Source organism: Giraffa tippelskirchi, chromosome 5, assembly GCF_054371585.1.
Source record: "Giraffa tippelskirchi isolate mGirTip1 chromosome 5, T2T-mGirTip1v1.2.pri, whole genome shotgun sequence".
NCBI classification, from domain to species: Eukaryota; Metazoa; Chordata; class Mammalia; order Artiodactyla; family Giraffidae; genus Giraffa; species Giraffa tippelskirchi.
In genome coordinates this window covers 106,080,383-106,105,739 of record NC_137279.1, presented here as the reverse complement: position 1 = coordinate 106,105,739, position 25,357 = coordinate 106,080,383, and the positions used below count along the sequence as shown (strand labels likewise).

Here is a 25,357-nt window from a genome sequence, read left to right as displayed (position 1 = left end):
TACTCCAGGGGATTTTCCCAACACAGGGATTGAACCCCATGTCTCCTGCATGGGAAGGCAGATTGTTTACCACAGCGCCACCTGGGAATCCCGAGTAAAGTACCAGGAGAGCACGCAAATGGAGACCCTGAAGAACAGGCAAGAGACAGCAGTGCCAACAGGAACAGGTGCTGAGGAGATGGAGAAGGGAAGAGGGAACAGTGGCAGACACTGTAGCGACATCAGAAGCAGGGATGTGGTAGGTAGCAAAAGAGGTGAAGCTGCAGGGCAGGAGAGATCCAGGCAGTAGCTCCAAGATGATGTGGGGAGGACCCCTTGGAACCACTGCAGCATGAAAGAACCTCAAAGCTGGGGAACGCCCAGGGGCCATCTGGTCAAAGGTCTGGAGATTTCAGCTACAAAGGCCTCGCCAAGGCTGAAACAAGAAAAGCAAGATATGCTGAGGGAGGTAACAAAGTGGTCCAAAGGTTGCTGTGCCTTTGTGGCTCGGCACTATATACTGTGGCCTAAATCCAATCTCCAAATGACATATATGTCTAACTAAGGCAATCTGCGGCCGTCAGCTGATGAGGGTGGCACCCTGGTCCTGAACAATGATGAACAATCGCTACAACTTATAGAGCATTTCCTACACAAAGACTCTCTTCCGATGGTTCCACTAAATTCACCCAACAACCCGAACAAGTGGCTCCCCTTATTCCCAGGTAAGGAAACAGGCATTTAGAAGAGTTAAGCAATTTGCTCCAAACCACAGTGCTGGCTCAACAACCAGTGCTTATCGAACGGTGGTCGGGTGGATGGAGGGATGGATGGCTGGATGGACCAATGGATGAAGGAAAGGCCAGGCTGACAGACAGCTCCTCCTGGGACTAGACATGGCCCTTCAGGGCCTGTCAGAGGGAGCAAGGAGAGCCGTGAGTAAACTGAGCCATGAACAAGGCATCATTCACAAACATATATGACAGCCCTAGTCTGCTGAAAGCGGAGGAAAAATAAAAACACCAATTCTCCATGAAACAGAGAAAGAGTCCCTCGCTGTCTTTAAATTTTCAAGTCATAAAGAAACACCCCAGTGGCCCAGGCCAGCTGTCCCCAGGTCTGAAGGGTTTACTTCTAAGCATCCGTAGAGTCAGTCTCCAGTGAAAGGAGAAACAGGACACAGCAGAGATCACATCGAAGCAGAAGAGGCCCTGCACAAAGGCCCTTCCTTTGTGTCTAACTGTGCTTTGTTTAAAGCAAGATCAGATTCAGCATCTGCACTTTTACTCACTGCCTGACGAAAACCAGATGCCAAATGCCTCCCAGCTCTGCACCAGGGCCTCTGCCCTTAGGAAAACAACTTGTGTCAGTCAGGCCAGTGCACACAGCCCCGAACAAAGTGCGCCTGTGCTCCCAGGGCCAGCTCGGCACTCCTGAGCCTTTAAGCAAAACACATTTGGAATCTTTTCAGACTAGCAAAGGTGAAAAGGACTTCAGACCTCATTCTTAGTCTAGTCTGGAAGTCTGGAACTTTTTCCCAAAACATCACCTTTAGCCAGGTGATTGAGATGCTCAAGCTGGTCACCAGTTAGACACCAGTCACCAAAACATTCCCCTCTGAAAGCCACTGACATCCTGGTGACCGGCGGGCGGAGCAGTCATCTCGCTGGCATGGCTCAGGGACAGGGATCCCCCTCCCTGGAAAGCTAAAGGGCCTTGGGGCAGGGGGTGGGGGGAAGTAAACTCACCCTCCAGAAATACCAAGAGCCCCAAAGAGAGAAGGAAAGGCAGCCAGCATGCTCTAGCCCCTCCAACACAGATCTCTGAGCAAATCAAGTCAGCAGTAGGTGGAAAAAGTATAACCTGAAGATCACTTATCACCCAGATCACACAAATAGCAGTTAGAGTGCCACCGTGTCACAGCTCTAGAAGGATTCCACAAGGATTCCCTGACTAAAGGTGAAGCAATGCAAGTATGGAAGGATGGCCCTCTTCCCCTTGTGGCCACATCCCCAGCCCCTGGCCCCTGGCCCCAAGAGTGCTGTGGCACAGGAGGAAGAAGTGAAGGAATATACGCTTTTAGCTGCCTTGGCCAGAAGATGACACCTCTCACCGCCTCACCCATTTTATTGGCTCACATTAGTCATACGGCCTCAAAAAATCTGCCAAAATGCGAAGGAAGGTGTGCATACCTGATGAGCTGTTGCCTCCGCCACCTCATCTGAAGTCCTGACCTCTCATTCCCAAGGCCAAGCCCCTATTTTCATATGAATTCAAAGACTCACAGAAGGGCACTGTGTCTGGAGGGCACTTAGAGCTTCCATCATTACCTCAAACCCCACACAGCATCTTCCTAAATTCGGTCCCCTCTTCCAAACTTCAATTTTATGTCAAGTCATCTCACTCAAACTCTTACAGTCATCTTCTAGATGCAAGAGTCCATCACCCCTTCATCCAATCCTCCCTTCTTTTAACAGTTACTTTCTTTCACAACTTTCCTTTGACATCTTCTGCCATGTCCTCCTGCTTTCAACTCACATCTTATCACAAACAACTGAATCATTCCAGGAGCTTAAACCGGTCATTCAGCTTTTATTTTCTTCCCTCTGATCGACTTGCCAAATCCTTCCTTCCAACGGCCGCTTTCTTAGTTTCTCCTCTGCTCAAAAGCCTACAGTGCCCACACTGCATAAATCAAGGGTCACCTTCTAAGCTTGCAATTTGCAGTGTTCTAGAATCTGCCTGTGGAATTAGGACATAAGCTCCCTGTTCTCTGCCAGAGCCTCATCCACTCCTGTTTCCACAGGTCTGGTCAAGCCACCCGCTCCTCACTCGTTCTATACAAACCCTAATCCTCCCTCAGGGTCCATTCAAATACAATCTCCCCACTCAAGTCCTTCCTACTAACACACTCAACCTCTTTCTCCTCTGCTTTACCACAGGGGTAAGCACTGGCTCTGAACACTGTGCCTTGTGATGAGAACCTACCTTGTTTTATAAGAGAGAAAGAACCTTTTATTGTTTTATAAGAGTAAATCCTATTTCCTGCTCCTTTGAGGGAGTATCTAATACAGGTTGCCTTCAACTGTAAGCAGTGGGAAACATCAATTCTGTTACCTGAAAAACTGGGTTTACCTTCTGGTGGGTGCTGAGCCAAGAAAAACATAACCACACCAAAGATTAGAAGAAGAAAGAGTTTATTATTGCCGCAAGTAAGGAGAACACCAGGGGTCTTTCCCAAGGCAGTGTCACCTTGAACAGCAAAGTTAGGCTAGTTTTAAGCTAAGACTACATACATATTCATGGAGGCTTGACAGCCCAAGTTTTAGTGGACTGAAATCACAAGGATTAGAAAAGGTCAACACCATCATCCCTTTTTGGTTCAACTCTCACATCTATACGTGACCACTGGAAAAACCATAGCTTTGACCATACAGACTTTTGTTGGGAAAGTGATGTCTCCACTTTTTAATACACTGTCTAGGTTTGTCATAGCTTTTCTATGAAATTTGGACCATAAAGAAGTCTGAGTGCCAAAGAATCGATGCTTTCAAATTGCAGTGCTGGGGAAGACTCTTAAAGAGTCCCTTGGACTGCAAGGAGATCAAAATAGTCAATCCTAAAGGAAATCAACCCTGAATATTCATTGATAGGACTAATGCTGAAGCTGAAGCTCCAATACTTTGCCTACCTTTGCACTGACTCATTGGAAAAGACCCTGATGTTGGGAAAGATTGAGGGCAGAAGGAGAAGGGGGTGACAGAGGATGAGATGGTTGGGTGGCGTCACTGACTCAATGGACATGAGTTTAAGCAAAATCTAGGAGATAGTGAAGGATAAGGAAGTCTGGCAAGCTGTAGTCCATGGGGTCGCAAAGAGTCAGACATGACTTGGTGATTGAACAACATTATTCCAGTTGATCTGCAGGTTAAGCATTTCAGGCTAATCTTTACTACTGAAAGAGAACTGGGAGTCTTTTTAACTGATATACTATCTTTGCTATCCTTACTTCTCTTGCCTGATAACAGTTCTTGCATTCTTTTGTTCTCTTACGATCATTAACTCCTGAGATCTGTTCCAGGACAAGCTTTGTGGCCAGGCTTAAATCCAAAAATAACTCAGGCCAAAAATGACTTCTCTTATGTCAAGAAAGCCATACCTGGTTCTCTTTCTCTGGGGAGCCCCTACTCTATCTGCTTATAATTCCTCTGGCTGAACCAACGACAACAGAAAGTGCAAAGATCAGCCAACTCAGCCTTCAGTGGCTCTGTCACTAAGGACGCTGTTTCTTCCCATCTTTATCCCTCTGACAGCCTCAACTGATTTGCTTTCCTCATGGTGACAAAATGGCTGCTCATTTCCAAGAATCTAGTGGAAGAAGTTGTCCCTTCTGTGTTTCCTTTTAAGAGAGAAGACATCTTTCCCAGAATCCACTCCCTTCCCTCCCCAGAGGACTTCTCATATCTCATTGGCTAAAACGATGTCACATGCCCATATCTAGACCATGGGCCTCCGTGACTGGCTTGAATCAATCACCTTTTATCCTAGAGCTGGAAGCAGAGCCACTTTTCCTTGAGTGGGGGGAGGGGGGTGGTGGAGAAGGGAGGCGTGACATTCAAACTAAATCAGGGCTCTGCCAACAAGAAGAGAGAGAAGGAAAAAAACATGGCTGCCGTGTAGGTAACCAACAGTGTCTGCCACAGGCAGGACCCAGCATCATGCATCTCTGTGCTTTCCCTCCCCTGTCACCCCCGTCCTGTGCTGGCCCATATGGCTGCTCAACAAATAGTGGTGGAATTGAGCTGAACGAGGAATTATCCTGTGGGTGTGAGAAAACAGTGAGCATTATAATAGTGTGGCACAATTGGACATTTGTGCATAGAAACTGGAAAGAGAGCCATGAAATCCAAACAGATGCAAAAAAAAAATTACTTAGAAGAGGAGGTTGGGAAGCCCTAGTCCAAACCCTAGGCTGGGCCTGACTCCCAGTTCCACAGCCAGGGAGCAGGCCCCAGGCCAGAGTGCTGGGCCTCTCCCAGCAGGACCCAGCTGGGCGTTTTCCTCATTTCAGCCCTTACCTCCACTGGGCCAGGGTCTACATCCAGCCTGCAGCGGCTCAGGCACAAAGGAGGCTCCCAATGAGGTCTGTAGTGTCTAGCCAGTCCCTGAGCACACTGTGGGCGCCACAAATCTGTGGACCAGGAACACCTGAGCATAGGCAGTCTGGGCTGTGAAAACAAGAGTACCCTTCACTCAGGATCAGACGCGGCTCCTTCAGCAGGGCTCATGGGTCTCTCTGCCTTCTTTGGGCCACTTTATTTCTATCTTTGCCTTCCAGCCCAGCATTCCAGCATGCTCTCGTAGATTCTTCAGGCTATGGACAGCACTCCAGACCCCAAGGCACATGCCTCCATCTTTGGCTGGAAAATGCACCAAAAACTGCAGAGAAAATCTACCGAATCCAAGGCTCTGAAGTCTCATGGATGCCCTACCTCTGCATCATAAGTCCACAAGTTTTTAGCTGTTGGAAGTTTTAGAGATCCTTCTCAAATACCATAGCTGGGATTTCATTGGCTACAGAAAACTGTGTTGAGGACTTCCCTGGTGGTCCAGTGGCTAAGACTCCGTGCTCCCAATGCAGGGGGCCTGGGTTTGATCCCTAGTCAGGGAACTAGATCCCTCACGCTGCAACACTAAGAGGTCACATGCTGCAGCTATGATCTGGCACAGCCAAGTAAATAAATAATTTTTTTTTAAAAAGAAAGAAAACTGTGTTAAATACAGGCATCTAAGAACTCATCAACTGTGACACGTATTTAACATTCAACACACAAAGATGGCACAATATTAGGTTGAACTGAGTGACCTAATTGCCGATATCCGACTGTTTTTGACCTCTAAACATGGCAATGTTACACAGTTCAACCTAATATTTACACTATGCCAGGCAATAGGCTAAGGACGGGCTTGGGACCCCAGGACCAACTACAGAGCCATAATTCCTGTCCTGATGGAACTTACAGTCTAGTGCACTAAATCATTAATTAAAAAGTCATCTCGGACACTGTCACAATGAGTGAAGTAAGTCGGACACAGAAAGACAAATATCAAATGATATCACTGATATGTGGAATCTAAAAAAATGGGTACAAATGAACTTCTTTACAAGATAGAACTAGACTCAGATGTAGAAAACAAACTATGGTTACCCTGGGGTGAAGAGCAGGGAAGCAATAAATTGGAAGATTGAGATTGACACACACACATACTATTATATATAAAATGCGTGTGCTTAGTCGCTCAGTCGTGTCTGACTCTTTGCAACACCATTGGCTGTAGCCCTTGAGGCTCCTCTGTCCAGGGAATTCTCCAAACAAGAATACTGGAGTGGGCTGCCATTTCCTTCTCCAGGCGATCTTCCTGACCCAGGAACTAAACCCAGGTCTCCCACATTGCAGGCGGATTCTTTACCCTCTGAGCCACCAGGGAAGCCCATATATATATAATAGATAACTTAGATAACTAATAAGGACTTACTGTATAGCACAGAGAACTCTACTTAATACTCTGTTAGGGCCTATCTGGGAAAAGAATCTAAAAAAAGAGTGGATACATGTATATGTCTAACTGATTCACTTTACTGTGCACTTGAAACTACCACAACATTGTAAATCAACTATACTCTAATAAAAATTAATAAAATAAAAACAAAACTGTTCCTATAGTAAATCTGCTCACCTTTCTTCAATACTGTCTACAGGAAGTGTTTCAATATGTGTGTTCAGTCTGACACTGTCCAAATTATGAATGCCATACATTTTCCCGCACATTATATGCTGTAATGTGCATCCCTGGTGTCTCAGACAGTAAAGAATCTGCCTGCAATGCAGGAGACCCAGGTTCCATCCCTGGGTTGGGAAGACACCCTGGAGGAGGGCATGGCAATCCACTCCAGTATTCTTGCCTGAGAAATCCCATGACAGAGGAGCCTGGCAGGCTACAGTCCATGGGGTGGCAAAGAGTTGGACAGGACTGAGGCGACTTAGCATGCACACACGCACGAACCACCCAAGGATGGCTGCATCTCCTCCATAGAACACACAAACACATTGTTAAACTTATTAGTTTGTGTTACAGGAGACAAGTGCTGGAGCTGTGGAAACATTTGGCTAAGTGATCTAACTAATCTTGGCAAGTTAAAGGTCAGCGACTACACCAACTTGGGATTTCTGATATTGCTGATAATTCTGAATTAGGTCCTCGAAAAACAGGTCCTTACACCACATGTAAACTGCCAGCAGCATACACACATGGGGTTTCATGGGCCTATTTAAAATACTTAAGAGAACAAACTGTTTTCAAACACAATCCCAGTATCTCAGAAACACCATTTACATAAACAATTGGTATGTTAATTGCAAATCATTCTTGTTTCTCTCCTAAAGCAGCATCCCCCAAGGATCTTTATTAGGTGTTCTGTTAGCCTAGTTTGAGTTATGGTATTTACTTAAAAGTACCAACAGTGAAGTTCTTGACAAATATTTGGTAACTCAGACACTTTCCTAATTCAAATTAATCTTCTCTCATTAGTCTACATTGTTAGGGATTTTACCATCCTATTAAGAGAAAGTAGCAAAGACTGCACTTGGTGTAATATTCACCAAATTCTTCTACAGGACACTTCTGGTAGTGAGAACCAGAGCTAACCTCAGAAAGTGGGTGGAGGGACTTCCCAGGTGGTCCAGAAGCTAAGACTCCGTGCTCCCAATGCAGAGGGCCCAGGTTCCATACCTGGTCAGGAAACTAGATCCCACATGCTGCAACTAAGAGTTCATATGCCTCAACTTAAAGATCCCATGTGCCGCAACTAAGACCTGGTACAGCCAAGTAAATACATGAATAAAAAGTAAAAAAAATTTAAATAAACCCATAAATAAATAAGAAAGAAAGAAAGTGGGTGGGGGAAAAAAAGAAATGACAATTGGGAGAGCAGCTGTAATCCAATTCAGTCTAATACACGACACCTATATAAAGTTACACTGAAATTCCAAGCAAAGCACATGAGAACTTTAGACCCTGCACCCCTGATCTTTTGATTGATCTGATATAATTTACTAAAAAATGTCAGTGAACAACACTAACCAGCAGGCCTCCTGTCTATTCTGTTGCATTTCCGTGAGAGCCAGCCCTGCACATGCTGTACAGACATCAGTGAGCTTGGACGGCATCTTCACACGAGTTCAGCCTGTCATTGTTCACTGTACCAGCACAGAGATTCAGTAAAACACTAGTCACATTCATGGAACATCTTGAACTCTCTTGACATAGCAAATGATCAGCAGGCCCTGTTTCCATGCCAAAGGCAAACAAAACCTGTTGCCAGCAAGAAGGAAGCCCAGTCTCTCCGAAAGATGCCAAGGCCCCTATCCGTTCTCCTCTGCAGAACCCCGCCAATCTCTCGGATGCAGGCAGGATGATCAGGGACCAGCGGAGATTATGCTCTGACTGTCTTAAGAGATTAGTTACTTAAAATCCTCCACATGACTTCAGTCATCCCCCGTTACAGATGACAGAGGCAAAGCCTACTTGATTAAAGCTGAATGCCTACACATTTGAAAACAGGAAAATATGCAGAAGAAAACAAGAGTCAGATTACTGATGGGCACAGCATTAGCTCCAGGACATCAGGGGCTGCTGAATAAATGATGACAAGGAAGCACATACATTAACCATAGATGTGCCGTAAATACCACAGCCCTCTTGGTGCTTATAGTTACTTACTTTTCCTCAAAGCATACAGTGAGTCTGGCTTTGTCCTCAGACGTGGCCTGGCCCTCCAGAGATTCCAAATATGGGAAATTACAGCTCTTCTGTGGTAGGGTAAGAAGGGGAAGGCAAATGTTTGTATTGCATAGTGTTTTAATTAAAACAAAGGTGACGTACCCCAGAGCCTCTCTCTCTTCTGCTGGGAGAGTTTTTCCAGGCCTCCTTCCACCCTCTCCCCACACAGGTCATCAGTTTCTTGCTCACCTCCAAAATAATTCCCCTTTAAAATAAGGGGGTTATGCATAAGATCTGCTAAGATTTTTCTAAAGTGAATCCAAGTCTAGAGGCACTATCATTTTCTTACCTAGTTTCAACCTTCTTAGAAATCCACCCTTTTGGGGTGGGGGGGTGGACGGACCAGGATTCAGATTCGAGTGTGAGAAAGAAAAGGACTGCCGCTCCTCCCAGTTGAGAGGTACAGGGACACCCAGCTAAAAGCCATCCCCCATCCTGATGAAGGGAAGGAGAACAACCTCGGCCGGTGCTCCGAACGCAATCTGGCTTTCTTGTAATGCAATACCAGCAGACAGATTGCAAAACTCGTCAGCAAGCTATCTTACTGTACTGGAACATCAGAAGACATTAAGAAACTGCTCAGCAAATCATCTCTAAACAGTGTCACGGAGGGTTGTCTAGCTTGGGGATGAGCTGAGAACAAATCTATCTGCACAATCACTCCTCTAATAAACATATATTCCATCTGTGAGGCAGAACCCCCAACAGACCATCCAAATCCAGACCAACACAGAATCAACGCAGAACAAAACCACTGAGGAAAACCAGAAAGCATTCTGAGGAGAGCTGCTGGTGGAGAGAAGGCTGGCCCAGCACACCGGGTCCCAGGGTCCCAGTAGCAGTACTGCCTGCTATGGGGCTCAGGCCAAGGCCACCAGGCACAGCTTCCAACCTGCCTGGGACCTGCAGACTTAGGGGATGAAGTGGGGAGAAACACCAGGGACAGGAGAAAGAAGTGCAGACCAGTGCTGCTCAGGGATCATCCCAGCTCAAAGGAGGGCCTCTGAGAAGGAGCAGACCTGGAAGAGTCTGCCCCACCCACCTCCCATTGAGCTGACCCAGCAGCTTCCAGAAAACAACAGTGGTGAGAGCCCCAGGTTCTGGGACTGAGTACCAGGTGTGTGTGTCTTAGTCGCTCAGTCGTGTCCAACTTTTTGCGACCCCGTGCACTGTAGCCCGCCAGGCTCCTCTGTCCATGGGATTCTCCAGGCAAGAATAGTGGAGTGGGTTGGCACACTCCCTTCTCCAGGGGATCTTCGTGACCCAGGGATGGAAAGAATGCAGATCTCTGGCATTGGCAGACAGATTCTGTACATCTGAGCCACCAGGGATAGGCCCAATCTTAGCGTCACCACACCCTCAACACAAAAAGTCCTCAGAAGGAAGTTTGGTATGGATGCTATCTCCTATCTGATGGCAAAGTATGTGATCATTCTAGTTCTCTTGTGTTCTGTTCTGGTGGGCTTCCCGGGTAGCACTAGTGGTTAAGAATCCACCTGCCAATACAGGAGACACAGTTCGACCCCTGGGTCGGGAAGATCCCCTGGAGAAGAGAATGGCTACCCACGCTGGTATTCTTGCCTGGGAAATTCCATGGACACAGGCGCCTGGGGGGCCTACAATCCACAGAGTGGCAAAGAGTCGGACACAACTAAGCGACCAAGCACAGCAACAACAGGAATTCAGAGCCAAGTATGAAAATCCCAATTTCAATACAAAATTCCCATCAGTTAATAAAGACATTCCATATATCCAGCACTCTGGATATTTGCATGTTTTCAAAACAAAGAATCTGCCCTTACCTCTCCCCAGCCCCAGTCTCCCACCAGCATTGGTATTCTCTTACTCCTAAAGGGCTCTTCACCAGGACTGCCCAGGGTATGTGTAATTCATGGCTGCTATTAAGAGTTGAAAACAAAACAAGAAGATTTAAGAAACAGCAAGAAAAAGACTTTACCTTAGGGACAGAAAAGAGTTCCCTAATGTCAGAGGTGTTTTTAGTTAATGTTTCTATTTATCAAAGATTAAAATACATACCAAGTGACTACTTAAAATGGTCATTATGATGTTAGCTTTTAGTTCTTGGTATTTGAGATAACAGAACAATGAGTGCTTGTAGAAGGCACTCAAGTATTTGTTGAAGGAATAGATGAAAGTCTTTTCAGGAAAGGACTGTAAGGAGACTCTAACACAACAGAGCTCTCTGGATGGGTGGCAGCAGGTCAAACCCTGATGTTTAAGAAGGGTTGGCTGTGATATGTGAATCCAACAACCATCCCCCCAAATAGCAACTATTTTAAAAATCAGATCTAAAGGTGAACCATCCAAGAAATCTGCTTTTGCTCCCAAGGTTTTAAAGAAAGTTCATACTAGTGAACTTGAGAAGTAACCCAACACTTTGAAATGATAATCTTTTTACAGCAATAGCTGCTCCAGCAGGACTAAAGGAAAAAAAGTTATCTTCCTTTGGGTTAAGGTCTTGAATGTCTGGTAGCCAGCAACCTTAAAGGTTACTCCAGTCCAGTTCACTCTAAATGGAAGAATCATTTGGGAGCTGAAAATGCAGGAAAACTTCTCATTTTTTTCCTGCTGCTGCTGCTGCTAAGTCGCTTCAGTCGTGTCCGACTCTGTGCGACCCCACAGACAGCAGCCCCCCAGGCTCCGCCGTCCCTGGGATTCTCCAGGCAAGAACACTGGAGTGGGTTGCCATTTCCTTCTCCACTGCATGAAACTGAAAAGTGAAAGTGAAGTCGCTCAGTCATGTCTGACTCTCGCGACCCCATGGACTGCAGCCTACCAGGCTCCTCTATCCATGGGATTTTCCAGGCAAGAGTACTGGAGTGGGATGCCATTGCCTTCTCCTATTTTTTTCCTAGTCTATGAACAAATAAGAGCAGTTGATTGAGCTGGACACAAAATCCAGTATTTACAATTGTCCTCTCAACAAGTTTTAAATGGGCTTTATTTAATTCAAGATTATAACTAAGACAGTCAATAAAATATGTGTGTGCTTAATTTGTTAAATGTATGTGTTTCTAGAGAAAATATTCAGAATAAACAAGTCAATTATTTCTCTTAAGTACGTTAAAACTTAAGGGCAGTGTTTTCATTATGACTGTTGCTCTTGATACCACAAGACAAAATTATTCTGTTATATGGCTATTGAGTAAGACTTGCTGCTCCCTAATGACTTCACCAATTACAGCTTCTACTAGCTATAAAATAACAAAATCAGTTCTGATATGGGTATAAAATTAAGACTGAAAAAAGAGTGGAATAAATCACCCCTTGAGAATCAAGTTGTTGAACAATACGTTCTTGTGCGTCCATTTATGTCAAAAAAATCTATATTTGTGAGAGTATATGAATAGAAATGGTAGGGAAAAGCCTGGGAGAATATAGTGTATTAAACTATAAAGAATGTATTTCAGACTCAACAAGGGACATGGGGCAGGGAGGGGAACTTCCACATTTTACTTTCTGTCTGTGCCCCTAAGTGTTAGTCGCTGAGTCATGTCCGACTCTTTGCGATCCCATGGATTGTAGCCCGCCAGGGTCCTCTGTCCAGGGGATTCTGCAGGCAAGAATACTGGAGTGGTTTGTTCTCCCTTTCCTTCTCCAGGCAATCTTCCCAACCCAGGAACCTGGGTCTTCCACCTTGTAGGCAGATTCTTTACCATCAGAGCCACCAGGAAAGCTTTCTGTCTGTACTCTTTAGATTTTTACAACAGAACTATATTCATATGGCACTCCATCCAAAAATGAAAAGTTAAAGAAGTAAAGCAAGCAAATATAAGCTATCTTGTGAAACTGCAACCAATAGCGCATCACCTTTCTTTTATATAACATTTTACCGTGAAGCACTTTATTTGTTGTTTTAAATTATGACTTAAATCAGTGAAAATCAAGACTTTCTTCCCAATGTGTGCGTTGCCTCTAAGAGGTTGCGAAGTTTCCTTCTCTGGAGGTCTTTAGAAAAGGTGGGGGGGAGGGTACCTAGCCAGGACAGGTGGGCGTGGTTTGCCCTGCAGCAACAAATAGTTACTCACACAAAGGTCTCCCATTCCTCCTCCTCCTCAAAGCCCTTCCTACCAAAGTCAAATCAAGGTCGCCAATGCAATCAGTTAATTTTACCTAGGAGCAAACACATCCTGGTTAAGTTACCCAAGCTCCTTACAGCTCTCAAAGTAACACTTGAGGGTGGAGAAGCTGGCCACCTTACAGGTTTTAAAAACACCTAACCATGATACCACTTCCCTAAGGTACAGACACAGGTCTAAGGTATCTAATGGATCCAGGCTATGTGTGAGCACCAAGCTAATTTTGCTTTAAAACTGGACTACTATACCAAATGTGAGGGATCACACTGGTTATCATGTAGAAAAAACAGATTAATACTACTTAATAAATGCTGCCTGTCTAGGAGACAGAAGATTTCAAATTTATGGGGCTCTTAGGGTAAGGGGAGTTAATAAAAAGGATCCCTGAGAAGATAGGCAGCCCATCTCATGACATGGCTCCATAATCAACAACACAAGCAGGATCCAAGGCCCAGCTGAGAGCAGAGGAGGTGTTTGCAGAGGTCACCGTGGAAAAGGAAGAGCAGACCATACCCCAGAGTAAGGGGAAATGGGTGTTACAAACAAAAACAATCAAATACATGAAAATAACACCAGCTTAAGGCAATCCTGAACAGATCCCACTACGTCAAAGAATTATAACAGGAAAGAACACATAGCTGGTATCAGATTTCCTCCTTGCTTTAATAAAGGAAAGGTCTGGGGACCTGTAAATTGATGGGAAGACTAGACACTGATCTCTTTGAGCTCAGTTTTGTTAAGATGTCTTTGCTCTGATAATGTTCTGATGAACAAAAGCTCTTCCTTTGGTACAGAAACAGGTCCCCTTTATTTCCACTCAGGACCCCCCACCTCCAGTAATGTCCCCTACCCTCTCTGTCACTTCTCCCATCTACACACATCTACAGCTCTCTGGTATCTGCCATCTGTCTCTGGCCCAAATACCTACACCAACCGACAACTCTAGTTCTTCCAACCAACACCTTTAGGACCCAGGTCCACTGACACTAGGGCTTCCCCACCCCTTCAGAAGTCTTCTCGGGACTTCCTGGTGGTCCAAAAGCTAAGATTCCATGCTCCCAATGCAGGGGGCCCGGGTTCAATCCCTGGTCAGGGAACTAGATCCCATATGACACAACTAAGAGTTCACATGCCACACCTAAGACTCAGTGTAGCTAAATAAATAAACAAATAAGAAGTCTTCTCAAAGCATCCCCTTGTGTCCTGGTGTCCTCCACCCAACAATTCTGCCAGGACCTCACTCTCTTATTATTTAAAAAAAAAAAGCGCCTAAAATTCCAGCCCATCCAGAAAACCTTTCCAGATTGAGCATTTGAGGGCTACTCCAGTCGCATCCTTCCCTGGACAAGGAATTCCCTTCACTCCTCCTGCTTAGCTGAAAGCAAGAACAAACTTGCCTGGCCTCTCCTTCCCCAATAAGATAACCATCCTCGGAGAGCCTGTGGTATATATCACTGTCTTCTTGTCCACTTGCAAAGTGATTTACCACCTTTTTTTTTTTACCCCCAGCTTTAGATTACCACCTCCTCGAGGGCAGGAACATGGTTGTGCAAAACCTGGATCACCTGGACGAAGGGAAGTACAGTATTCAGATGAATTTCATTAGAGGGTTGGGCAGAAACTTTGCTTCAACTCTCATTATCATAAAGCCTATTATAAAGCTTTTTAAGATCCATCTGACCACTTCCCAGCCTGAGTGGAGTTAATATAATTTAATCTTTGATTCAGAATCTTGCAGGGCCCCTAGGCTCATCCTTCTCTTCTGCTACTATAATTATAGTTGTGGAAGATGGAGAGACTGGGCTGACAGTGGCCTGGAAGTCAGTTTTTAGAATCAATCCCTGCTGCTGCCATCTTGTGATTTTCACCTTCCTGAAAGTGGAGTTCAAAAATAAAAACAAAATCCCACTTAATTGGGGTTCCAGTTAAGGGAGGCCCACTGCCATGGTCTTTGTTAAGTGTCTGCCACTGGGTTCCATGATTAGTCACTTAATAAAGGGGTCTTGATAAGGGAATTTGGCAAAATGTGATTTTCCACAAATAACAAGCTTGATTTTGATGCAACCACTCATTTCTCTGAAAATTAGGGGCATTCACACACAGGTGTCCTAAATTTCCTTAAATTAAAATCCAAGCCTTTACAAGGAATAGCTGTGCTCACGTCGAAGCAGCAAAGAAACAGGTGTCCAATCACGGCGAACAAGGAACTCCCAAAGGAACCTACAGATACTAATCAAGGTGCCATCGCTCAGACTGCACAAGGCCAGGGATCATGACAGGCCACTAAGTAGAGCCATGTCATCCAGTTCCTAGGCCAGGGCTCAGTAGAAGTGGTCTGCCTGGGCTCCGGGGACCCAGTCTAAGCCCAAATCCCAAAGTCAATTACAATCCAAACCAAATCTCTGTGTCCGGCATCATCCCACATGAACTGGTCCCTAAAACCACTGACAGTCATTTATCCAATCCCTAAAGGGCCACTCTGCCATCATTATGACTGCTGACGCCTCTGCATTAGCAGGACTCTCCTGGGCAGAGAATATCCTCCCCATTCAAAGCCCACCCATTTCTGAAAGCCCAGCCCAAGACTTCTTCCACAGGGTTTTTGCTGACAACTACTGATTACATTGAACTTTACTTTGAACTTCACAGGGGTCTGTGGACAGAATTCAGGAGATATATGAATTTGAATGAGAAAAAAACTGCATCCTTATTTTCACTAATCTCTTAAGTGAATGTTGGGGCTTCCCTGGTGGCTCAGAGGTAAAGAATCCGCCTGCAATGCAGGAGATTACGGGTTCGATCCCTGAGTCGGGATGATCCCCTGGAGAAGGAAATGGCAACCCACTCCAGTATTCTTGCCTGAAAAATCCCATGGACAGAGGAGACTGGCGGGCTACAGTCCATAAGGACGCTGCTACTGCTACTGCTAAGTCGCTTCAGTCGTGTCCGACTCTGTGCAACCCCATGGACCGCAGCCCGCCAGGCTCCTCCATCCATGGGATTTTCCAGGCAAGAATACTGGAGTGGGTTAGAGTCGGACACATGTTAGCGACGAAACAACAACAAAGTAAATAGCTGTTCCTTTGATTATGAATGTAGGTAAGTATCGTGGTAATATATTCAAGACTTGTGACTCTGTCACAAACTCCCTGAGTTTTGAATTTCCTCAACACCTACATTGTGAAATCATTCATTCATCAAAAAATTAAATGAACAGCTACTTTGCTCCAGGCACAAGGCTGAGTTCTGGGGCTACAGTAATGAACATGACAGAGATGGTCCCTAAGTACTTTACACAGAAGGTCATGCTATAGAAGTGTTTACCAGTGACCGGCACCTAAGCATTCTATAAACACTATGATACTACCACAAAAACCACAACTCTGAGTGTCCAATTACATGCTGATTTGTGCTGCTTCATGTAACAGCTGGTTTATCTAGCTCTTGTCTTCCCAATAAGGATTCTAAGAGGCCAGGGGAGGGGCCTCATACTCAGGCAACTTGTAGGATGAAAGAACATGGGATTTGAACCTAGTGGTCCTGGTTTCAAAACTCTGTTCTACCACTTCCTAGCTCTGTAATTGTGCCAGAGACCAGCACCTGTCCTCGCTAAATCTGTTCTCTCCTTCCCCTATAATAAAGAGAACCCCAGTTTTTGGCTGGACACTGAGAATTAAGGATATTTCCAAGCCTCCCTTGCAGCAAAGTATGGTCACGTGACCAAGTTCTAATCAATGGGGATGTAAGCAGAATTGAGGGGTACACTTCTGGGAAATGTCCTTAAATTAAGAGGGCATGCCCTTTACCAATTCTTTTCCTCCTTCTTGATGGCTGGGGTTAGCACAGCCATCTTGGACCATGAGATGATCTTGGGAATAAAGGCAAGCACTTGAAACAAGACAGAAAGAGCCTGGGTCCCTATCCTTGTGGAGCACCATTTCAAGCTGGTACAGTCATCTAAAGAATTGATGCTTTCAAACTGTGTGCTGGAGAAGGCTCTTGCGAGTCCCTTGAACAACAAGGAGATCAAACCAGTCAATCCTGAAGGAAATCAACCCTGAATATTCATTGGAAGGACTGATACTGAAGCTGAAGTTCCAATACTTTGGCCACCTGATGCAAAGAACTGACTCACTGGAAAAGACTCTGATGCTGGGAAAGATTGAGGGCAAGAGAAGGGGGCAACAGGGGATGAGATAGTTGGATGGCATCACCGACTCAATGGACATGAGTTTGAGTAAACTCTGGGAGACACTGAAGGAAGGGGGTTGTCCTTCACTGCAGTTCATGGGGTCGCAAAGAGTCGGACACAACTTAGCAACTAAACATCAACAGTCATCTACCTCCAGGTGAGTTCCTTAACCCCCTGGACCTCAATATCCCCAACTACAAAAAGATGATAATATAAGATCTCTATCTGGCAAGACTGAGGACTCAAAGAGAAAGGACTTGCTTCACAGTGGTAATACTACTATTCTCTTGCTGCAATGACAGATGTAGGAGATTGGGATATCTTAACAACCCTGGGTACCTAGGGTGGCTCAATGACTCATATAGTTGAAAGGCATCTTAGCTAGCCTAGTTCTGACAAGAATTCCCTTCTCTGGCACCCTTGTCAAATGGTCCCTAGGAAAGGGAAAGGCATTGCCTCTGGGAAAATTGTTGGGACAGTGGTGTTGGCTCATCCATAAATTACAATCCTCGTCTTCTTCCTTCAGAACCCTTTCCCCAACTACCCCCAGCCACCTTGCTGCTTTCCTCTGCCTCCTCCCTCTCCTCAGCCTTTGATCACCCCAGTCCTGCCTCTGAGCTCACTCCCAACAGAACATCAAAGTTCCTTTCAATCTCTTTTGGAAGCACTCTCTGACCTCTCCCCTAAGAAGCCTTCCCTAACTGGGAAAGAAGTGATCGCTTCTTCAGTCCCATAGTATTCAAACAAGAGGCTTTTCAAACTATACAAATGAAAATTTTCTCCCACTGGAGAAGAGCAAGAATGACCATGAGCCATCGACGAGTTCTCTGTGTCCATCCGGGGATGTCCCAGTCACCTACATTTTTCACTGCGAACACTTTCAAAGCTATTTCATCTTGTTTGCAACATCAGCACTAGTCTAGAAGGCATAACTCTTATGGTTATGCAAAATCGAAATGTGCTTTGTGTGCCTAAAGCTTACATTCATCTTTCCTGATTATTCCCTTCCTGCTCTCACAGCCACAAATCCTAGTCTGTCTCCCCCACACTGTGGTCACCTTTCCATGTCTCTGTCACTCATACAGGCTGCTCCCAGGCAAGGGCACAGCTGCAATCAGCCTCTCCTCATTCCCTCTTTCACACTCAAACCACATCCACACCAGCCCCTACTCTCTCTCCTCTTCTCCCCTCTGGCTCCACCCATTCTCAGTAGTGGAAACTTTACTATCCTCGTGGTTCAATCAGGCCCATGCTTAAGACGGCTTTAGAATTGGGACAAGGGTAGCCATAGCAGCTGATGGTTCCCTAGTTAGGTGGGCACTCGGAGGTGCAAAAGGAAGAAACAGGACACAGTGGTCAAGAGGGCAGGAATTGGTACCCAGGCAGGCAGAAAAGGAGAAACTTGACCTAAATCCTAGACAGTGGCAAAGGAAGGGAGCAGAAAACATGGGTCTGATGACGGCAAGGGAGAGACAAGCATCTCGGATTTACCCTGTTTACCCCTTACACACTGTCACAGGGTTTTCTAACTCAAACTGCCACTTCTGGAGGCTGGCAGCACCTGCATCAGTCTCATTTTGCAGAACACTTAACCTAATCCTACTTTTTACAAACAGAATTTTATTCCAAGCATGTGACCCACCTGGACACAAAACCTTGAGCATCTTTGCTATTTTCAATTCATATTACATATTAATTTTCATTACACAGCAAGAATGCTGACGCATGAATCAGACCACACCAGGCTGCAAGCGGGATATAAGACTCCAACCTGGGTTTTGTTCCCTCCACAAAGACCTGCTGGTCTCCAAGGTTAAAAAGTAGGAGTCACTCCCCTTCCCCGCCATGCTGCCAGTCATCAAGTGATGAGACAAGGTGAGATTTCACCAGTAGGGATCAAAAAAACCAGGGCCCTCCACAGCTCTAAACCTCGCCACTCTCACCCAGGTGTGGTCTTCTGCCACCACTCCCCTTCCGCACCACCATGACACTCATTTTCCTCATGGCACCTGTTCACACTTGAGGCTGGGAGTAGAAGACAAAAGTGGCCCAAGCTCCACTCCACAGAGTAGCCCAGAGGGGAACAGCAGGGGGACCAGCTGGCAGCCTTACATTTCTGGAGCAGCCAGGAGAAACAAAAGGCACAAATGTCACATTTCCTTGTCTTCCCATCGGTGGTTCCATCTCCTGCCCTGGGCCCCACCCTCCCACTCAGCCCTCTTTCCAGCCTTAGCCACACCATCCACCCCACACCCCAGCCTCCTGGAGGGCTTTCCCTGCTTGTCTCTTGAATCCACCTGAGTCACTAATTACTGATTTTAAACCCAGACACTAAGTGAATGGCAAATACCCATACAATATTTAGTACTCGTGAATGGAGAGCTACCCGTCTTCTTAATTCTGCCTGAGCACACAAGAGACAGGGAGACGCTGACCCAACCCTGAGCCGAAGACTGGCTAAACTTGCCTCCAGACTGGGTGTCTGTGTGAGTGCTGGGGAGGGGAGTGCAGAGCTGGCTGTGGTGGACTCACTCTCACTCGCTGGTTCCCTAACTTGGCTACACATTGGAATTACCTAGGACAGCTAAAAGATACATGCCTGGGTCGCCCTCCCAAAGAACCTGGTTTAACTGGTCTGGAGTTGCTGTCTGGACACTGAGATTTCTTTAAAGTTCTCCCAGCGATTCTGGGCTTCCCAGGTGGCTCAGATGGTAAAGAATCCGCCTGCAGTGCAGGAGATCTGGGTTTGATCCCTGAGTTGGGATGATCCCCTGGAGGAGGAAATGGCACCCCACTCCAGTATCCTTGCCTGGGAAATCCCATGGACAAAGTAACCTTGTGGGCTCCAGTCCATGGGGCCCCAAAGAGTTGAACACGATTGAGCACACACAGGCACACATTATGTGCCCTAGACATTTTTCAAAGCAGTCAAGACATTTACAATACCTTATAACCTTTAACTGTCAGGACAGTCCTTGGAGGTATCACTCGATTTTACTGAGATTCAGACATCAATCACTGTCAGGCTGAGATCTGACCTCGGGTTCTCCCATCTCCAAAGTCCACTCTCTTTCTGCCCTTCTGTGAACTCTTGTAAGGGTGTAGACAATGCATGAAAGCAATCTCCACTGGTAGCAGGTCACAAGTCCCATAAATGCAAGACACCAAGATGTGGAGATAGAAGCACCACAAGCAGCAGTGACGCCCTCTTCTGAATACAGGGGACTGAGCTGTACCCAGAGAGGAGAGGGTGTACTCACCTGTGAAGTCTAAGGAGATGGAGGGAGAGGATGTACCACATTCTGGCCAGGGAGCTTATCCTCAATCCAAGATACCATATTCAAGATTAAGACAGCATTCAAGGGCATGGAAAGCACTGTTGAATCTGAGAATGTTGGGCAAAGGGTTGTGGGGTGGGGAGGGCTCTTCAATGGGAGAGAATCCTTCAGAAAGGTGTCAAGGGTTCACCTCTCAAGCCAGAGTTTCTCCATCCAATCTAAGCATCCTGACCTTCCACGGGGGCACAAAACCCAATCCAAGCACAGCCCCTACCAGGCACCATTCCTCTAGTCTCTCTTCCTCCCAGAACTATGATCTTAACTTCCTTGGGGAGGGGACATATAACTAGACCCTCAAACATTTTGTCTGCAGATCACTTACATGAGGCAAAGCTTCAACCCTTATTCCACCCATTCCTACATCCCCCCTCAAAAAACCCACCATCATTGTCAACTTTCCAAACCAACCTTCCCAAGAGTGGGAATAACGTCGCCACTTCAGATTAGGAATTGATGTGGAGCAACATAGATGTGAAGAGTAAGATGCTGAAGAACCAAGTTTAGAAAATACAAGAAACCAATCCATAATCCACATGGAAGTCCCTAAACATTGACCGAGACGGGGGAGGTGGGTCAGGAAGGGGTGGACCCCACAGCAAGGCCCAGGACAGACACTAAGGACAGCAAACGTCCTTCTTAAAAACAACAAACAATATGCCTCCCGGTCAGAAACGGGGCTCTGTGTACTCCATTCCAACCTGTGACACACACCGCCGTCTCCTGGGGTCCCCCAAAGCTGAGTGTTGATGGGAAAGAACCACAAGGAATTACAGGAACCAGAAGCAGGTTAAACTTTCCATCGATCGCGCTGACAAGCAGCACCACTTACCCAGCACAGCCAGACAGCTCAGCACTGGGAAAAAGCACTTCATGTCGGCAGCCAAGAGGAGACACAACACAGGGTGCTTACTCTTCTCCCAGCTCTTAATCTCTCATTTCTGGCAACCCACTTACAGCTCCAGAGGACAGGGTGGGAGGTCAGGAGGGAGTGTGGGGGAGGGGCGGCGGGGCGGCAGGTGGCAAGTGTTAAACTCCTCTATGCTAAAGGAAAGGTCCAGAACAATTCGGAAGGCGCTCGAGGCTCCTGCCACATCCTGTGCCTTGTGGCTTCCACTGGAATTGTAGATTGCGGTGGATTAATCCTCAAGGAAAAGGAAAAAGAGAGTCTGAGAAAATCCTTTCATCCACTGATTATACAGAAATGTCCTTGGCTTCCCGGTGAAGGTGTCTGTAATCTCCCTCATTCGGATTCCCCGAAAGGGAACAGGGCAGGTTTTGTCAAAACCTTTGACAGCCAAATCGCCCTGGCTGACATCGCCTGCTTTGGGTTTCTTCATCAAAAAAGTCCATCTCCATCCATGACGGGGCTGCCACCTGCCCCAGACCTGCCCGAAACACACGAAGCAAGTTGGCGTTCGTTCGGCAGCCCTGAAGCGGTCCCACAATGCCAGCAGATTTCTAAAACAAACACAACAGAGATTCATCCGAGGCAAGTACGGCCGCTGCACAACCGAGAGGGACTGAGCGACACCTGGGTCCCGATCCGGGATCAGGACGGTCCACCTTTGCGGTCTGACCTTGGCTAAGTCGCTACCTTCGCCTCCGCCTCAGTTTCCCTGCCCAGAGTAGAGCAATCGTGGGAAGCCCGATTGTTCCTGCAATACTTTCACCAAATGCTTCACTCCAGGGAATTCCCTCCGCCTCCCACCGAGCCCCGGCGCTGCGGGTAGCCCCACCCTCCGCGGGGGCAAATCTGGAAGGGGCTCCGAGGTGGGGCCGCCACTCCCGGTTCCACCCCCAGCACCCGCCCCAAACGTGGGAGCTCGGCTCGCGCCGCGTCCCAGGTGGCCCCGCTATTGTTTTACCTTCCCGGGTGTTTATTTTTCGCTGACTGGAAAGAAAAGAGGAAGGAGAAGAGATACCGGGGCTCCGCTTTCGCTGCCGGGGCCGCCGCGCGCCCCACCGGCCCGGGGAGGGGTCTCGCGCCGACCCCCGAGCGCAGCCGGCGCCGGGCCCGCCGCCGCCCGTCCCGCCGCCCTCCCCCGGGCTCCGGCTCCCCTCGCTGCCGCCCCTCCCCGAGCCGCCCGCGCGCCCACCGGATACCAACCTCGCTGCCGGCCCTCTCCCTGAGCTCGTGGGTCCGTCGGTCCTTCCGTCCCGGCGCACGCCTCTGGGGACGCACCGCCTCCTTCCTCCGCTCCCGCACCGGCAGCCGCGCTCCGGCCCCTCCCAAGGCCCCGCCCCCTCCACCCGGCCCGCTGCACCCGGGCCAGCCGAGCGCGGGGCGAAGGCGGTGGCCTCGGCGAGAGGCACCGCCCCCGGACCCGCCCCTTCCCACCGCCCCTTCCCCACCTCCCCCCCGACCCCCGGAGAAGGGCTACCGCTCTGGGGGCCGGCCTGGGGGCTCCGCGCGCCGCTGGTGGCGCCTCACCCGCACCTGCGGGTGGCAAAGGCCACCCGAGAACCTGGGCGCAGCTGGCGTGGGGGCCGGGCAGCTCTGAAAGTTAATCAGGGGGCTCACGCACACACTACCCGGCCACCGACAGGATGCACAGGCCCTTCCCAAAGCCCAGCAAAGGACCCCGGAGCCTGCAGGAGAGCGGCCGGGGGCGCGTCCCCTCTCTGGGAAACATAAACAAAGCCCTTTACAGGAGACTTGAATCTGCTCATGTAGTGGATCCCTACACTGCACTTCACGCTGAGACAGAATTTCCTACACGTTGCGATCGAATTGGACTCTGGAAGCAGTCTGGATTCTAACCCCGGCTCCTCCACTTCCCTGCTGCGGGTCTCCGCCGAATTATCTAACAGCCTTGTGCCTCAGTTTCCCCACCTGTTATATGAGGAAATGGCCTGTGCTTAATAGGGTTATATGAGATGGCACACTTGTAAAACACTTAGGATGGTGCCTGCTACATCTTAAGCACTCAGTAAAATGTAAGCTATAATTATTTTATGAGGAACACTCCAAGCAAATACATTTTCGTTCATTCAAAACTTGTCCAACATACATACTCAGGTACTGGGTGAGCATAGACTAAAGGTGACCAACGTGGAATAGGACAGTCTTGCCCTCCTGGAGCTTGCAGTCTAGTAAGGAGATCATAGAACAGGTACGGCAAGAAAAGTAGAGTGTTGAAGAAGCCCATGCAAGGTCCCTGAACTTGTGTTGGGGGGTCAGGGCATGAGGAGGATGGGGGGTTGATCAGGTCAGGTGCAGGGAAGGCTTCTCAGAGGAAATGAACACCAAGTAGAATCTAAAGGAGCAGAAGGAGGCACTCGGGGCTAAGAAAGTGGGGAGAGGAGGGCTGACAGGCCGCTGACTCAACAAAGTTTGGACTTTAGCCCAGAGCCATAGCAAATCCCCTGAAAATTTTGAGTCCGGTAGTATCGACCTCAGATGTACATTCTAGAAAGACCACTTTGGCCTAGGTGTGGAGGATGGAGGGAAGGGGAGTTCTACGGGAAGCTAACCATCTCTAGACAAGAGATGATGGTGGCCAGGACCATAGAAACAGAAGAATGAGTGGGTCAGGAGCTAGGTTCTGTGGAATACCAGGTGGAGGGTGAGGAACGGGGCAGAAAAACCAGTGCAATCTCAGCAACTGAGATGAGAATACATAGGATCAGGGTGGATGTACTGCATTAGAAATACTCAAGAGGCATACAATGAAGATGTCCAAAAAGTAACTGGGATGGGATGATGGTAGAGTGGAGTTCCAAAGTGAGAAACGGATATGGGTTTGTAAGGTATTTTTCACCTCATTGGACAGTATGACAGTAAAAGTTTTTAATGAAGAAATAGTCTGATAATTCACTGATACAAAAAAAAAAAGTTAATTACCCCTCCCCTCTCCAGGGTGCAGGCAATGAAGGACATGCTATGGACATGCAAAAATAACTAAGGGGTCTTGTTTGCCCTCACCCTTCTCTTTAGGCTGTAAATTTCTTGTGGGCAGGATCTGCCCTTTAATTATCATTTATCCCAAACAACTCTTGGCATTGTGATCTGAATACAATAATTACACTATAAATACTTCAACTGAATTGAATTCAATTAAATTTTCATCACATCTGCCAAGTATTGTATTGACAATCTCTTCTTGTGTTAAATATTACCTCTTTCCCCCAAGATAACTGTGACTCCAGCATCTCTCACTTCTCCTTATCTGCTAGACACCTTCTTTTACTTATTGTACATCTACTATGTGCCAAGAAAACTCTCCGCTCTCATGGTGCTTACATTCTCTTGGGAAACACAGACAATGGGACAAATATATGACACAATATGTGTTCTGAGGAAAAGTGAGATAAGGGAATTATGTGTGTATGTGTGGGGCTTAAGGGGAGTGACATTTGTGCAGAGATCTGATTAGAATGGCTTCCCAGGTGGTGCTAGTGGTAAAGAACCTGCCTGCCAATGCAGGAGACGTAAGAGACATGGGTTCAATCCCTGTATCGGGAACATCCCCTGGAGAAGGGCATGGAAACCGACTCCAGTATTCTTGCCTGGAGAACCCCATGGACAGAGGAGCCTGGCAGGCTATAGTCCATGGGGTCACAAAGAGTCTGACGCAACTGAAGTGACTTAGCATACAAGCACGCTGATTAGAAGGAGTGCGTAAGCCCTGGAGATTTCTAGAGAAAGAGCATTCCAAGCATAGGGAATAGCAAGTACTGGCTCCTTAACATGCTTTGATAATAAAAGGTGTGTTCATGTGCCTGAAATGGCATGGGAGAGAAGGAGAAGGAGAAATATGAGCAGGGAGGTTGCAGAGGCTAAATCCTGTTCAACTTTGCAAGCTTAGGACAATTTAGTGTCGGGAGGTGGAAGTGGAAGATGGACACTGAAATGGTGAGAGAGGACTATGGCTCAGACTAAGGAGTAGAGATACAGGTTGTGAGGA

The 25,357-nt window shown here is 47.3% G+C and overlaps 1 protein-coding gene across 5 annotated transcripts in view; it reads right to left on the bottom strand.

The window, feature by feature from the left end:
- Positions 1-22,749, bottom strand: part of IGSF3 (immunoglobulin superfamily member 3) — a 114,037-nt gene extending 91,288 nt beyond the window's left edge. For 3 of the 5 annotated variants that reach the window (XR_014054798.1, XM_081493854.1, XM_081493855.1), the window contains exons 1-2: positions 22,558-22,749; positions 21,280-21,908 (exon numbers count right to left, since the gene is read on the bottom strand). Coding sequence is in view for 3 of the 5 variants with exons in the window: in XM_081493854.1 (XP_081349980.1) it covers positions 21,280-21,322 (43 nt within the window). In the remaining 2 variants the exon portion in view is untranslated. Of the gene's footprint in view, positions 1-8,760; positions 8,850-21,279; positions 21,909-22,557 lie in introns of all 5 variants that reach the window. The other 2 variants (XM_081493857.1, XM_081493856.1) reach the window with 2 other exon arrangements.
- Positions 22,750-25,357: the final 2,608 nt, after the last annotated feature.